Source organism: Ovis aries, chromosome 12, assembly GCF_016772045.2.
Source record: "Ovis aries strain OAR_USU_Benz2616 breed Rambouillet chromosome 12, ARS-UI_Ramb_v3.0, whole genome shotgun sequence".
Lineage (NCBI taxonomy): Eukaryota > Metazoa > Chordata > Mammalia > Artiodactyla > Bovidae > Ovis > Ovis aries.
This window is the reverse complement of record NC_056065.1, coordinates 35,569,736-35,581,961: the sequence shown is the minus strand read 5'-3', so window position 1 is coordinate 35,581,961 and position 12,226 is coordinate 35,569,736. Positions and strand designations below refer to the sequence as shown.

At 40.8% G+C, this 12,226-nt stretch overlaps 1 protein-coding gene across 1 annotated transcript in view; it reads left to right on the top strand.

The window, feature by feature from the left end:
- The window catches only part of DPT (dermatopontin), a 36,686-nt gene that overhangs the window by 20,454 nt on the left and 4,006 nt on the right, over positions 1–12,226 (top strand). Inside the window, exon 3 of the mRNA XM_004013671.5 lies at positions 10,552–10,659. Coding sequence (XP_004013720.1) covers positions 10,552–10,659 — 108 coding nt within the window. The remainder of the gene's footprint in view (positions 1–10,551; positions 10,660–12,226) is intronic.

The following is a 12,226-nucleotide window of genomic DNA, read 5'->3' as shown; positions in this document are numbered from 1 at the left end:
TCAGTCGTGTCTGACTCTTTACGACCCCATGAACTGCAACACGCCAGCCTCCTCTGTCTTCCACTGTCTCCCGGAGTTTGCTCAAATTCATGTGCGTTGAGTCAGTGATGTTATCTAACCATCTCATTCTCTGTCGTCACCTTCTCCTCTTGCCTTCAATCATCAGGGTCTTTTCCAATGAGTTAGCTCTTAGCATCAGGCAGTGAAGTATTGCAGCTTCAGCTTCAGCATCAGTCTTTCCAATTAATATTCAGCGTTGATTTCCTTTAGGACTGATTTATTTGGTCTCCTTGCAGTCCAAGGAACTCTCAAGAGTCTCTCTCCAGCACCTCAGTTTGGAAGCATCAATTCTTCAGCGCTCAGCCTTCTTTAAGGTCCAACTCTCACAACCGTGCATGACTGCTGGGAAATCCTTAGCTTTGACTTTAGAGAACTTTGTCAGCAAACTGATGTTTCTACTTTTTAATATGCTGTACAGATTTGTCAAAGCTTTCCTTCCAAGGAACAAGCTTTTTTTTTTTTTTTTTTTAATTTCATGGCTACAGTCACCATCCACAGTGATTCTGGAGCCCAAGAAAGTAAAATCTGTCATTGCTTCCACTTTTTCCCCATCTATTTGCCATGAAGTGATGGGACCAGATGCCTCCATAAAGCTGGTCTTACTCCACCATGGTTGGTGAACAGACATGGCTAGGGTGTAGGTTATAACTGTGAAAGTTCCTGAATCCAAGACCTAAAGCGTCTTACATTCGGAGTAGAGTAGCAGGAGCCCACAGTTTCTAAGAGGCTAAGAATTTAATGAGCATGGAGCCATGTATGTGGGAACAAAGTCTCGAGATCAAAGGCTGACAGAGATGAGCAACTTTTCTTAAGCTACCCAAGACATTAAAATCTCTGGTAACAAAATTTATCTTTGGCCATGGTCTGCAATGGTCTGCTCATCCTCTCCCACCACCCCACTCTCCCCATTCCTCATCCTACTCCGTCACCCAAACCTGACACTGATAGTTGGTAGAATCAAACTGTGGAGAGAAAGAGGAGAAGAATGGAGGAGAGAATTCCTCTGAAAGACACAGAAAGTCCACTTTGAAGTGGTCCCGCTAAGAAAGGCTTCACTTGACTGGACCTCTTCCTGGTTGTGTGGTGTTAGAGCTGAGAACTACTATGGTTGTCAAGGAAATAGTACTTTTGCAAAGGGACGCTTGGAACAGCACAATGAGATTGCATGAGGCACTGTGGTATGCAGGGCATGACTCACTGTCCCGCCGGCACGTCTAGACATTTTAGTGGCATCTTTAAGTTTCCTGAGTCATGACATTCTATGTTTTTCTAAATTGCATGAAACCTCTAGGGCATGAATTAGGTCTTATTTCTCTGGCATCTCAGCGTATTGCTTGGCACAAAGTAGGCAATAAATTTTTCAAATGAATAGTTGAGCATCACAGGCCCCTTGGAACAGTAACAGGGAGGAAACCTGACATTGATATGAGGAGGTTTTATAGTGGAAAAAAGTCTTCCTTCAAGTGCATTATTTTATCCGATCCTTTTAACAGCCCTTCGAGCGAGAACTGTTTTCCCACACCTTCCCACAGTGAAAGCTCCTGATAACCCTCTTCCTCGAAACCTTCCTTCACATCACTTTAACTAACTTGAATCACCTCCCAGGGAACTGGGCATATGTGGGTGGAAACATTTTTCTCTTCCCACTTGGAAGGCTGTTCTATAGCACTGAGCCTGACACTGAGAAGTGAGCATCTATCCTCTCTGAGCTTGCAAGCTTTTAGGGATTCAGGAATAGCACCCTGTGCACAGGAGAAAAAAGTAAATCATCCAAGCAACTCCCACGTAAGTGCGGGATTTGTTTGTTTGCTGGGGACCAAGGCGCCGCTCCCATTTCAGTCTCTGCAGTTTCTCCCGAGATATTATAGCATCAGTGAAGTCTGGTAAGAAAGCAAATTCCTGACAGAAGCAGACATGGCAGCACTCACGAGTCCCCACTGGGACTGGGTACAAATGTAAATGTTGTTACACAGATTTATTTATGTGTGAGACTATGCATTCTTAGTCCATTCATCTGCAAACCACAAACACGTGTCACTGAGGAAGCCACAACCTTTCAGAGACTGAATAATTCCCCTCTCCATGCAGCTCCAGCGGCTGCTTGCCATGCACCAGGCTGTCCCCCCATCAGCATGCTGAGGCTGTGCAGGCTAGACCATGTCCCAGGGACCAACAGTTTTGAATTGAGCATGTGTTTCCTTTCCTAAATGTTTCTTTTCCAGATTCATGGCCTTTCTTCAGGTTCACTGCATAATATGTTTTGACAAAAAAAAAAAAAAAAAAAAAAAGCCCTTCCTCAGAATCGGCATAGATAATCCATAGTTTTTCCTCAGCCTTGAGTTTCTATAATGAATTTCTACTGAGTTTCTATGTGAATCTCAGATACTGCATTCTATTCTCCACTATCTGGTCTCTCCCTCCATTATGCTGAGGTCATAAGCCAGAGATATTTTTTTTAATTCCTAGATAGTTCTGGCTAACAACTACAACACAACCAGCTCATCTGAATAGTCTTCTTTTCCTACCCAAAGCACTCCATCAAAGCTTATCTTTAACTACTTTAACTGCTTTAATACAAGACGGATAATGTTTGCATTCCCATTTCCCACATCACAAGGGAACAAGGGACAAGGATGACTTCATAGGCATCTCCATGTGGCATCTGCCCCCCCGCCCACCCCTATTCCGATGCCTACTACAGCACTACTCCCAGAAGCCTGGTGGGAAGGGAAGCTTCTATGATGCTTCCTCTGAGCAGGTTGGAAGCTGTTATTAAAGAGATGGAGACACCCACATTTTGAGAAAGTAAGACTAGATGTTACATTTTTAAGCAGCTTGCCATGAGTTTAGATGCTTCTGGGCCTTAGATCAACCATCCCCTGGCACTGCATAAAGCACAAAGCACTCATTTTAGGGGTCGATGGGCCCTTTGAGCTTCAGCAAAATCAATCATATCTGTCATCAGTTGGCGTGGCGTGGCTGTTGTAATCATTGTGCCATATATCTAATTAAGAAATGTATTTGCTGCCTGCATGTCAGTGCTTCCTCCCTTCCTATGCTCAACCTTCAAGAGTAGAAATTTCAGAGATGGGGCTGGTTGTCTAGTAAGTACTAGGTAACATAAGCCCAGGTCCTACTTGCTGCTTAGAACAAAGTAAACCTTGCAATTCCAAATTTGTGGCTCTATACTTTCCTGTCTGCTCTCTTTTATTGTAGTCTAGAAATAATCATTCATTCCTCTATTCATTAATTCACTTAATCAGACTGAATATAAATGGATATAAGTACAGGTCATAGACTTTGATTCAGTTCCTAACGATGATGATAATTTTTATTTATTTCATTTATTAATCTACTCTGTTAGCTCATTTACTTCTGATGCATAGATATCATGATCTATAGCCCAGATGACAGAACCAGGGTGCAGAAGTTGTGACTTATTCAAAGTTCTGAATTCAATTCCAACAGGTCTATCTGCCTCCAGGTCCCACATGCTTTGCACAGTACTGAGTCCTCTGAATCTCGATGAGAAAATAAGACCTGGACAGATGGAGTATTAGGTAACAATACAGTGGGCATCTCATAGTGAAAATAGAGAAGAAAGTGGTTATTTTAGCTGGAGGGGAGACACTGCAGGTGGAGCTGTCCCCACCAACTGCAGGATCAAGGCAACCATGATGCAGTGTGGCCAGTGAAAACTAACATGAGTCAAAGCAAATGTGCTTACTAACCAGCCCTGGGCTTGCAATGGTGAGCTGGAAATTCATTTCCAAGAGAGCAACTTGGAAAATACTTAGGGACTTTCCTATTCTAATTTAAAACCACAGATATCTCTAGAACTGTGTTTCCCCTGTTGTGATACATACTTGAACACTTTGATATATAGTGCTCCAAAATGCCACAAGAGGACACACATGGCCATATTGAATTCTTTCTCCTACCCCCAGAGTTCAGGGCCTCTCTGCAGAGAAGGGCACTTTGGTGACTCCAGAGTCATTTAGTCCCACTTGAACTCTTCCCCCAGCTCTTTGCAGAAGCCAGTTGACTCTGAGGTTGCTTTCTTTTATGCATAACTGCAATTGGGTTTTACTTTTCTCATTTTTGCAAAATTAATTCAAATAGGTTCAGATATAGCACCTGTTGGGGATGCCAGGCCACTGGAAAATTCAGTTCAGTTCAGTTCAGTCACTCAGTCATGTCCGACTCTTTGCGACCCCATGAATCGCAGCACGCCAGGCCTCCCTGTCCATCACCAACTCCCAGGGTTCACTCAGACTCACGTCCATTGAGTCAGTGATGCTATCCAGCCATCTCATCCTCTGTCATCCCCTTCTTCTCCTGCCCCCAATTCCTCCCAGCATCAAAGTCTTTTCCAATGAGTTAACTCTTCGCATGAGGTGGCCAAAGTACTGGAGTTTCAGCTTTAGCATCATTCTCACCTAAAATTTTCTTATTCTTTGTAGCTTACCTGGCAAAGCATTTACTAAACAAGAGGATTGATCACAAGCAGATTCTGTTTATTTAAGACACTTTTCAGTGATTTGCCTGTCAGAAAGGGGTGTCCTTTTTGACTGGTTGTAGAATGTAGGTCAATCTCAATATATCCCAAGTCTACAAATGTTGAATTTTTCCACGTCCACAGCTGAACTAGATTATAAAAGTGTATATGCTTGTCATATACTAATGACCCCTCAAGGAGCTCACTGTACTGATCACCATTGTGAAACAAGATGCTATACAATATTCTGTTTTTTAATCAAAAGCTAAATATGTGGTGTTGGCAAGTAATAGGACTTTAGAATGTTGTTGTTTAGTCACTAAGTTGTGTTAGAATCTTTTGTGAACCCATGGACTATAGTCTGGGAGGCTCCTCTGTCTATTGGATTTCCCAGGTAAGAATACTGAAGTGGGTTGCCATTTCCTTCTCCAAGGGATCCTCCTGACCAAGGGGTAAAACCCATGTCTCCTGCACCGCAGGCAGATTTTTAACCACTGAGCCACCTGCAAGGCCCAGAACATTAGAATAGGGTATTTTAAACAAGGTGTTAATTGAGAAGCAGAAAAGTGACATGTTAGTTGCTCAGTCGTGTCCGACTCTTTGCAATCCCATGGACTATAGCCCACCAAGCTCCTCTGTCCATGGAATTCTCCAGGCAAGAATATTGGAGTGGGTTTCTGTTTCCTTCTCCAGGGGATCTTCTTGACCCTGGGATTGAACCTGGGTCATCTGCATTGCAGGCAGACTCTTTACCATCTGAGTCACCAGGGAATCCTGGGAAGCATAGAAAATAGAAGTAAGACAGAATTAGAGGTTGGATTGACCAGAAGAAGCTTCTCTAAAATGTTGTTTGAGGATGGGCTGAGTGCTAAAGAAAGGGATGGGAAACACTGTTTACTCTTGTTTTGAAAAATGCTAATGTATGGCTTCCTTAGGTACCCCCTTCTGGTTTGTTAACTTGTAGATTCTGGGTTTTCTTCCAGTTTTTAGGATAGGACATCTGTGGTGTGTGCTTCTCTGGTATCCCAAAAAGTGGGATAAAGTTGAGGATGTGATACTAATTGATGCTGGGCCATAGGGCATGGCCCCATTTGTTCTTGCGCACACCAGTGAGGTACACAGCCTAAAAGTGGAGCCTCTAGGATGACCCCCAAAGAATCCAGTTGTCCTACTTGCTGACAGGTCAGACGCGTAACAAATAGATGCTGGTGCTACAAGGGCTGACCTTGTGTTCAAGCCTCAGTAATCAATAATAAATGGCGTCCTGAATGGCTCAGTGGTAAAGAATCTGCCTGCAATGCAGGACATGAGGGTGCAATCCCTGGGTTGGGAATATACTCTGGAGAAGGAAATGTCAACTCATTCCAGTATTCTTGTCTGGGAAATCCCATGGACAGAACCTGGTGGGCTACAGTGTATGGGGTTGCAAAAGAGTCAGACATGACTTAGCAACTAAACAAAACACATCAATAATAAAGGTGAGGTTTGATAAAATCTATACTGAATCACTTTCTGTTGAGAAAGAGTCAAAACCCTTTCCTTTAACTATTAAAAATTGCATAAGTTCTCAAGCAAACCTCCAACAATAGGTAAACTGTCCTCTTTAAGTTCTATCTCTACTCTCCTTTTTAAAATGAATGTGATGACATATATCTGAGTAAGCTCTGTGACATGTCCTATTCTCATAGAAAAGGAGAATGCTATCTGTCAGCTGTGGCTCAGTTTGTAGTAACATACTGGACAGCAATCATTTATTGATTCTAGCTGAATCCATTGATAATTTTAGAGCTTTAATAATCTTAGATGAGAAAATCCTATATCTGTTTCAAAAATCCCCTCCATTTGCATGGGCCTTCTTCAATTCATAACCAAGACATTACTTAATTTCTTTCCATTTTATTCAAACTTATCTAATACAAGAAATTGTACAAGTGGTTCTATGTTATCAAGTTCTCACTTAGTTTTGAAACAACATTCTGGTCCTGTCCCCTTGCCTACAGTTCAGTTCAGTCACTCAGTCGTGTCCAACTCTTGGTGACTCTGTGGACTGCAGGACACCAGGCTTCCTTGTTGGTCACCAACTCCCAAAACTTGCTCAAACTCATGTCCAGTGAGTCGGTGATGCCATACTCTTGCCTACAGATGGCACTAAAAATAGTTTAAAGTGAGAAAGTATGCTCCAGGAGCCACTCATCCTAAAGTGATAGGGGAAACACACACAGAGGGACAATTAACTCTTTGTAAAGGGATATATAAGGATCCGGATAGAAGAGCTTCAGTAGTAGACTCATTTCAGTAAATTGCATAAAAACATCCATATAATCAAAGCTATGGTTTTTCCAGTGGTCATGTATGGATTGTCAGAGTTGGTCCATAAAGAAAACTGAGCACCGAACAATTGGTACTTTTGAATTGTCCTGGATAAGACTCTTGAGAGTCCTTTGGACTGCAAGCCAATCACCCAATCAATCTGAGAGGAAATCAACCCTGAATATTCATTGGAAGGACTGATGCTGAAGATGAAGTCCCAATACTCTGGCCACCTAATGTGAAGAGCTAAGTCATTGGAAAAGACCCTGATGCTGGGAAAGATTGAGGGCAAAAGGAAGAGGAGGCAGCAGAGGATGAGATGGTTAGATAGCATCACTGACTCAATGGACATTAGTTTGAGCAAACTCGGGGAGAGAGTGGAGGACAGGGAAGCCAGGCATGCTGGAGTCCATGGGGTCACAAAGAGCCAGACACAACTTAGTGACTGAACAACAGCAATGTTACTGACAGAACTTTCCCTTCTTCCTGCAAGGGAAAGCCTGTTTGATTGTTTTAATTGGTCTGGAAATGTATGGCAGTGCTCAGTATGAAGTGTACTTTGCCAGAAAACTGCCTGCAGTGACCTGGTAATCCACAAGGAATCTGGAACCACACTGAACTCCTCCCCTTCTGCCCTCAGGAAGCCCATCACCATAGTTTATGAAACCCTGATCTTGTGCTTCCTCGTAGTCTCTTTTAATTTCCTGATAAGTCCTTATGCCCTTGTCCCCATGTCTTGTTCTGAACGTTTAAATTCTATTTTTTTCCTTCTGAGGAGTTATTACTAGGGCTTTCACTTATTGGAATATTTTGTGTGTGCATGACATCCTCAGAAACTAAATGGAGGCACATTTATCTTGTTCTAAAATTCAAAATCCAGACTGTATCGAAGCAGCAGTTCCCTCTATGAATGGTGTTTGGGAGGTTTATTGATTGGAGTTCTTTCTTCCTCTGTATTTTTACTTTCATAAAGTAGAAGTAATTTTTACCAGAACCCAAACTCTTGCCTTACCCTCTTAATCAAAGATTCTGTAAAATAATCTACACTTGACCTCATGATTTTATAACAAAAACAAAACAACATGAAAATCCCCAATATCAAGTAAAAACAAAAAGCTGGCTGGGACCAAGAGGGAAATATACAAATAAGCATGCATGACACCTTCCTGAGGGTATTCTAGAAACTTACTCAACAGCAGTCCCCCACAGAGAAACCTCAGAGTCAGACTGTCATTTAAACAGGAGACTTTAGGTCTGGTCACTACCAAAAATGAAGCCATAGGAACTGCTAGTTGAAAAAAGCAATGGATAACGTTTGTCCCCCTTTGAAGCTTAAAATGTCAATTTTTAAAAAATGCAAGCCTCTCTTTCCCATTTCATTCCAAATGTATTTAACTATCAAAATAATTTGAAAGTAGATCAGTAAAAACTCAAAAAAATAACAGTCTAGCATAATGATTTCCAATAGTTCTGGGAACTGGATTTAGCTTAATGTAGTGCTGCCTTGGGGCTTTCCTGGTGGCTCAGATGGTAAAGAATCTGCCTATAAAACAGGAGACCCAGTTTCAATCCCTGGATCAGAAAGATCCCCTGGAGATGGGAACGGCAACCCACTCCAGTATCTTTGCCTGGAGAATTCCATGGGCAGAGGATCCTGGTGGGCTATAGTCCATGGAGTCACAAAGAGTCAGACACGACTGAGTGACTCCCATACGCTATTACCTTAGGTAGAATTCTGCCTCAACATGTCTTAAAATATGTGGCAATTAACTTTTATATATTGTATCTAAAGAGTGCTCTAAAAATTCTGGAAAATATTTTGTGCTCCCTGATGTAAGAAAAAATACATTCTACTCCATCTCTTTTAATCCTAATTTTCTTTATCAACAAATCCCTCCTCCTTTGGGTAAACTTGAATCTAGCACTTGTTAGAATCCTCAGGGATCACAAACTAACAGAATCCAAATGAAAACCTATTAGGGCCATTTATGAATCATTTAATGTTTTCATTAGGAAGAGAAAGTCCTTGTTCTGAGTCTCCTGGGAAGCACAAAATAGGGTTCTGCCTTAGCCTGTTTCCTTCCATAAATATTAAGCAGAAACACATGGAACCCACTCTAGATAGGGCTTGGCGTTCTGATAGAACATAATTATGTCTTGAGAAGAGAAGAATCAGAGAAGAAGAACAAGTGCATAATGTGGGAAAACAAATGGTTATGAACAAAGAGAGTGAAGTTTTAGGTTCCGGTTTGGGCTACCCTGGTGGCTCAGAGGGTAAAGCGTCTGCCTGCAATGCGGGAGACCTGGGTTCAGTCCCTGGGTTGGGAAGATCCTCTGGAGAAGGAAATGGCAACCCACTCCGGTATCCTTGCCTGGAAAATCCCATGGACAGAGAAACCTGATAGGCTATAGTCCATGGGGTCTCAAAGAGTTGGAGACGACTGAGCAACTTCAGCTTCAATAACTCAGGTTATCTTGTGTTAACTTGTTGCATCAAAGCTTGAGAATCTTCTAAGAGACCTTCCAGTTTATGAATCTGGCTTTTTAAGATTTCATGACAATCCTTGTAGTAGTAGTAAGTCTACATAGATCTTTATATCATCAACATACAATGACTTATGACCCCAAATCAGATTAAATTACTGACACTATTTGTTTCCCAAGCAGTTTGGGGGTGCAGATAAAGACTTTGGGGAACACATATCATACCAAAAGGACTATTTTGATCCTGAAGATGCCCAGTGGTGAAGCATTATAAGAGCCAGGAAATTCTAGATTTATTCCAGAGTGGACCACAATGAGCCTACTCAGGGAGAGGCCAGGGCTTGACTGAATAATGGAGGAGAAAGAAGGCAATGTGGAGGAGGAAGACACAAAATTTCTCCTAACAATTCAACTCCTACCATGTGTCATACTTATTTGTGTTAGCCCAAATGACAAACCTATAAGGTAACTTTCATTCTTCTATAGACCAGGAAACTGAGATTAAATGACTCTCTCAAGGCTCTTTATTTATTCAACAAATACTTACTATGTACCAGAAACTATTTTAGGTGCCAAAGAAACAATGGCAGACTAGGTAAAAACTACTTTTATACAGCTCATATTTTATTTTAATATTTTTAAAATACAGTAAAAAAGTGCATATTATCAGACTATACAAATAACATATAAATACATGCACACATATATATTTGAAACAAAGTTTTTATCTACATACACAATAACTTATCTTTAGTATGTACACCAGAACTTATCTTTAGTATGTACAATGCAGTCTCTGATATTTTCTATTCAATCTCTTCTTCTTTTTTAAAGCTCAGCTGGTCCTAACCAATTAAATTGATTTCATGATCTACTAGTAAGTCACAACCCACATTTTGAAAGCCTGGCTCTGGTTGACTTGATTGGATTGAACTAATACTGATATTAGTCAATGTTTCCTCAAGGACTGAGGAGCTTGCTATATCTTTTTTAGTTTCTAGTTTAGTGGCAAGAAGGAACGTGAGACGTGAGAAAACTGTCCATCTTTTTGCAGCCTGGAATGGTGCAGCAGAGGCCATCCAGCTCTGATCTGGGGCTCCCATAATGTTGAAACTGTATCTCTTCTGTGTAGCATGTCTCCTGTTTGCTCCTAGCAGTAGTTTATCTTTTCCCTCTAACCTTTTGTTCTTCCCACATAGGCTGACAACAGAATATCCAGGCCACTATGGTGAGGAGATGGACATGATTTCCTACAATTATGATTATTATATGCGAGGGGCAACAACCACTTTCTCTGCAGTGGAAAGGTGAGCCTTCTCCATGGGCAAGGTTAGAGTGGTCGGGGACCAGCTCCCTGCAAGGGTCATATCAGCAGGATTTTTGATCTGGGGTTTTCCCTATTTTAGTTTTCTACTTGGTCTAGGTTAACTAAAATATTGACAGGACAATGGAAAACAATGGGAATTGAACCTACTTCATGGAGCAGCTCACCCTTGGAGATGAGGATGGGTTCCAGATTGCTCAGAGCAGGAGATGCTCAAGTTGGTATTCCATGATGGTTTATGCTCTTCCTTTTACTCAGTCTCAAAAAGCATTTTTTTCCTGCCAAACATGTTAGAGAGGACAAAAGTGATTAAGAGTGCCCACTGTCGAAATAAATCCTCTCCAATACCACTTCTCTATATGGTCCTCACTTGGGGTTGTGGGAAGGGAGAGAAAGGAGAAAGAGAGGGGACTGGAGAGGAGAAACACACAAAACTCACCAACTATATTTAGAAACAAAAAAGGAGAACTTCAGAGAAAGACAGTACTAATTTTTTTAATCCCCGTTCTCTCACAATCAGTTCCCAATTTTATCACAAATACATCAAAGCAAAACAATAAGAGGAAAATAAAAATTCTTCTCCCTGCTAATAAAGAAAGAGATATGAATAAATTCAGGTGTTAAAACGTTGATTTGACCTACTTATATTTAGGTGATCATCACTTTACACAGCAAACGAATTCCTGAAAAGTTACCAATAACTGTTTAGCAAATAGAACAAAACCTAACTCATTAATTCATTAAATAATAGAATGAAAAATTTGGGTGGGACATTTTTGTGTATATTTATGTTTTTAAGTGCAATGATATCATACCTAATTGGAGTTAACTTATTTAATATGACCTTTAATTAAAAAAAAATTAAACAAAGAAACAAGCATGAAGGAAATCTGAAAAGATGCAATACAGGTTTCAGGCTCCATGAACAAAATCCCTTGCATTTATTCACAGAAAACCCCCTCAATTCTCACACATTAATTGTTTGCATTTTACATACCTTTTTATCTAGCTTAGTTATTATTTTCTAGAAGGGGCAAATTAAAAAATAAACTACAGTGAGCTATAACCTCATACCAGTCAGAATGGCCATCATCAAAAAGTCTACAAACAATAAATTCTGGAGAGGGTGTGGAGAAAAGGGAACACTTTTACACTGTTGGTGGGAATGTAAATTGATACAGCCACTGTGGAAGATGGTCTGAAGATTCTTTAAAAAGCTAGGAATAAAATCATCATATAATCCAGCAGTCCCACTCCTAGGCATAGGCCCTGAGGAAACCAAAATTGAAAAAGACACATGTATCCCACTGTTCATAGCAGCACTATTTACAATAGCTAGAACATGGAAGCAACCTAGATGTCCATCAACAAATGGATGGATAAAGAAGCTGTGGTATATATATACAAAGCAATATTATTCAGCCATAAAAAGGAACACATTTGAGCCAGTTCTAATGAGGTAGATGAACCTAGAGCCTATTACAGAGAGTGAAGTAAGAAAGAGAAAGATAAATATTGTATACTAATGCATATATATGGAATCTAGAAAA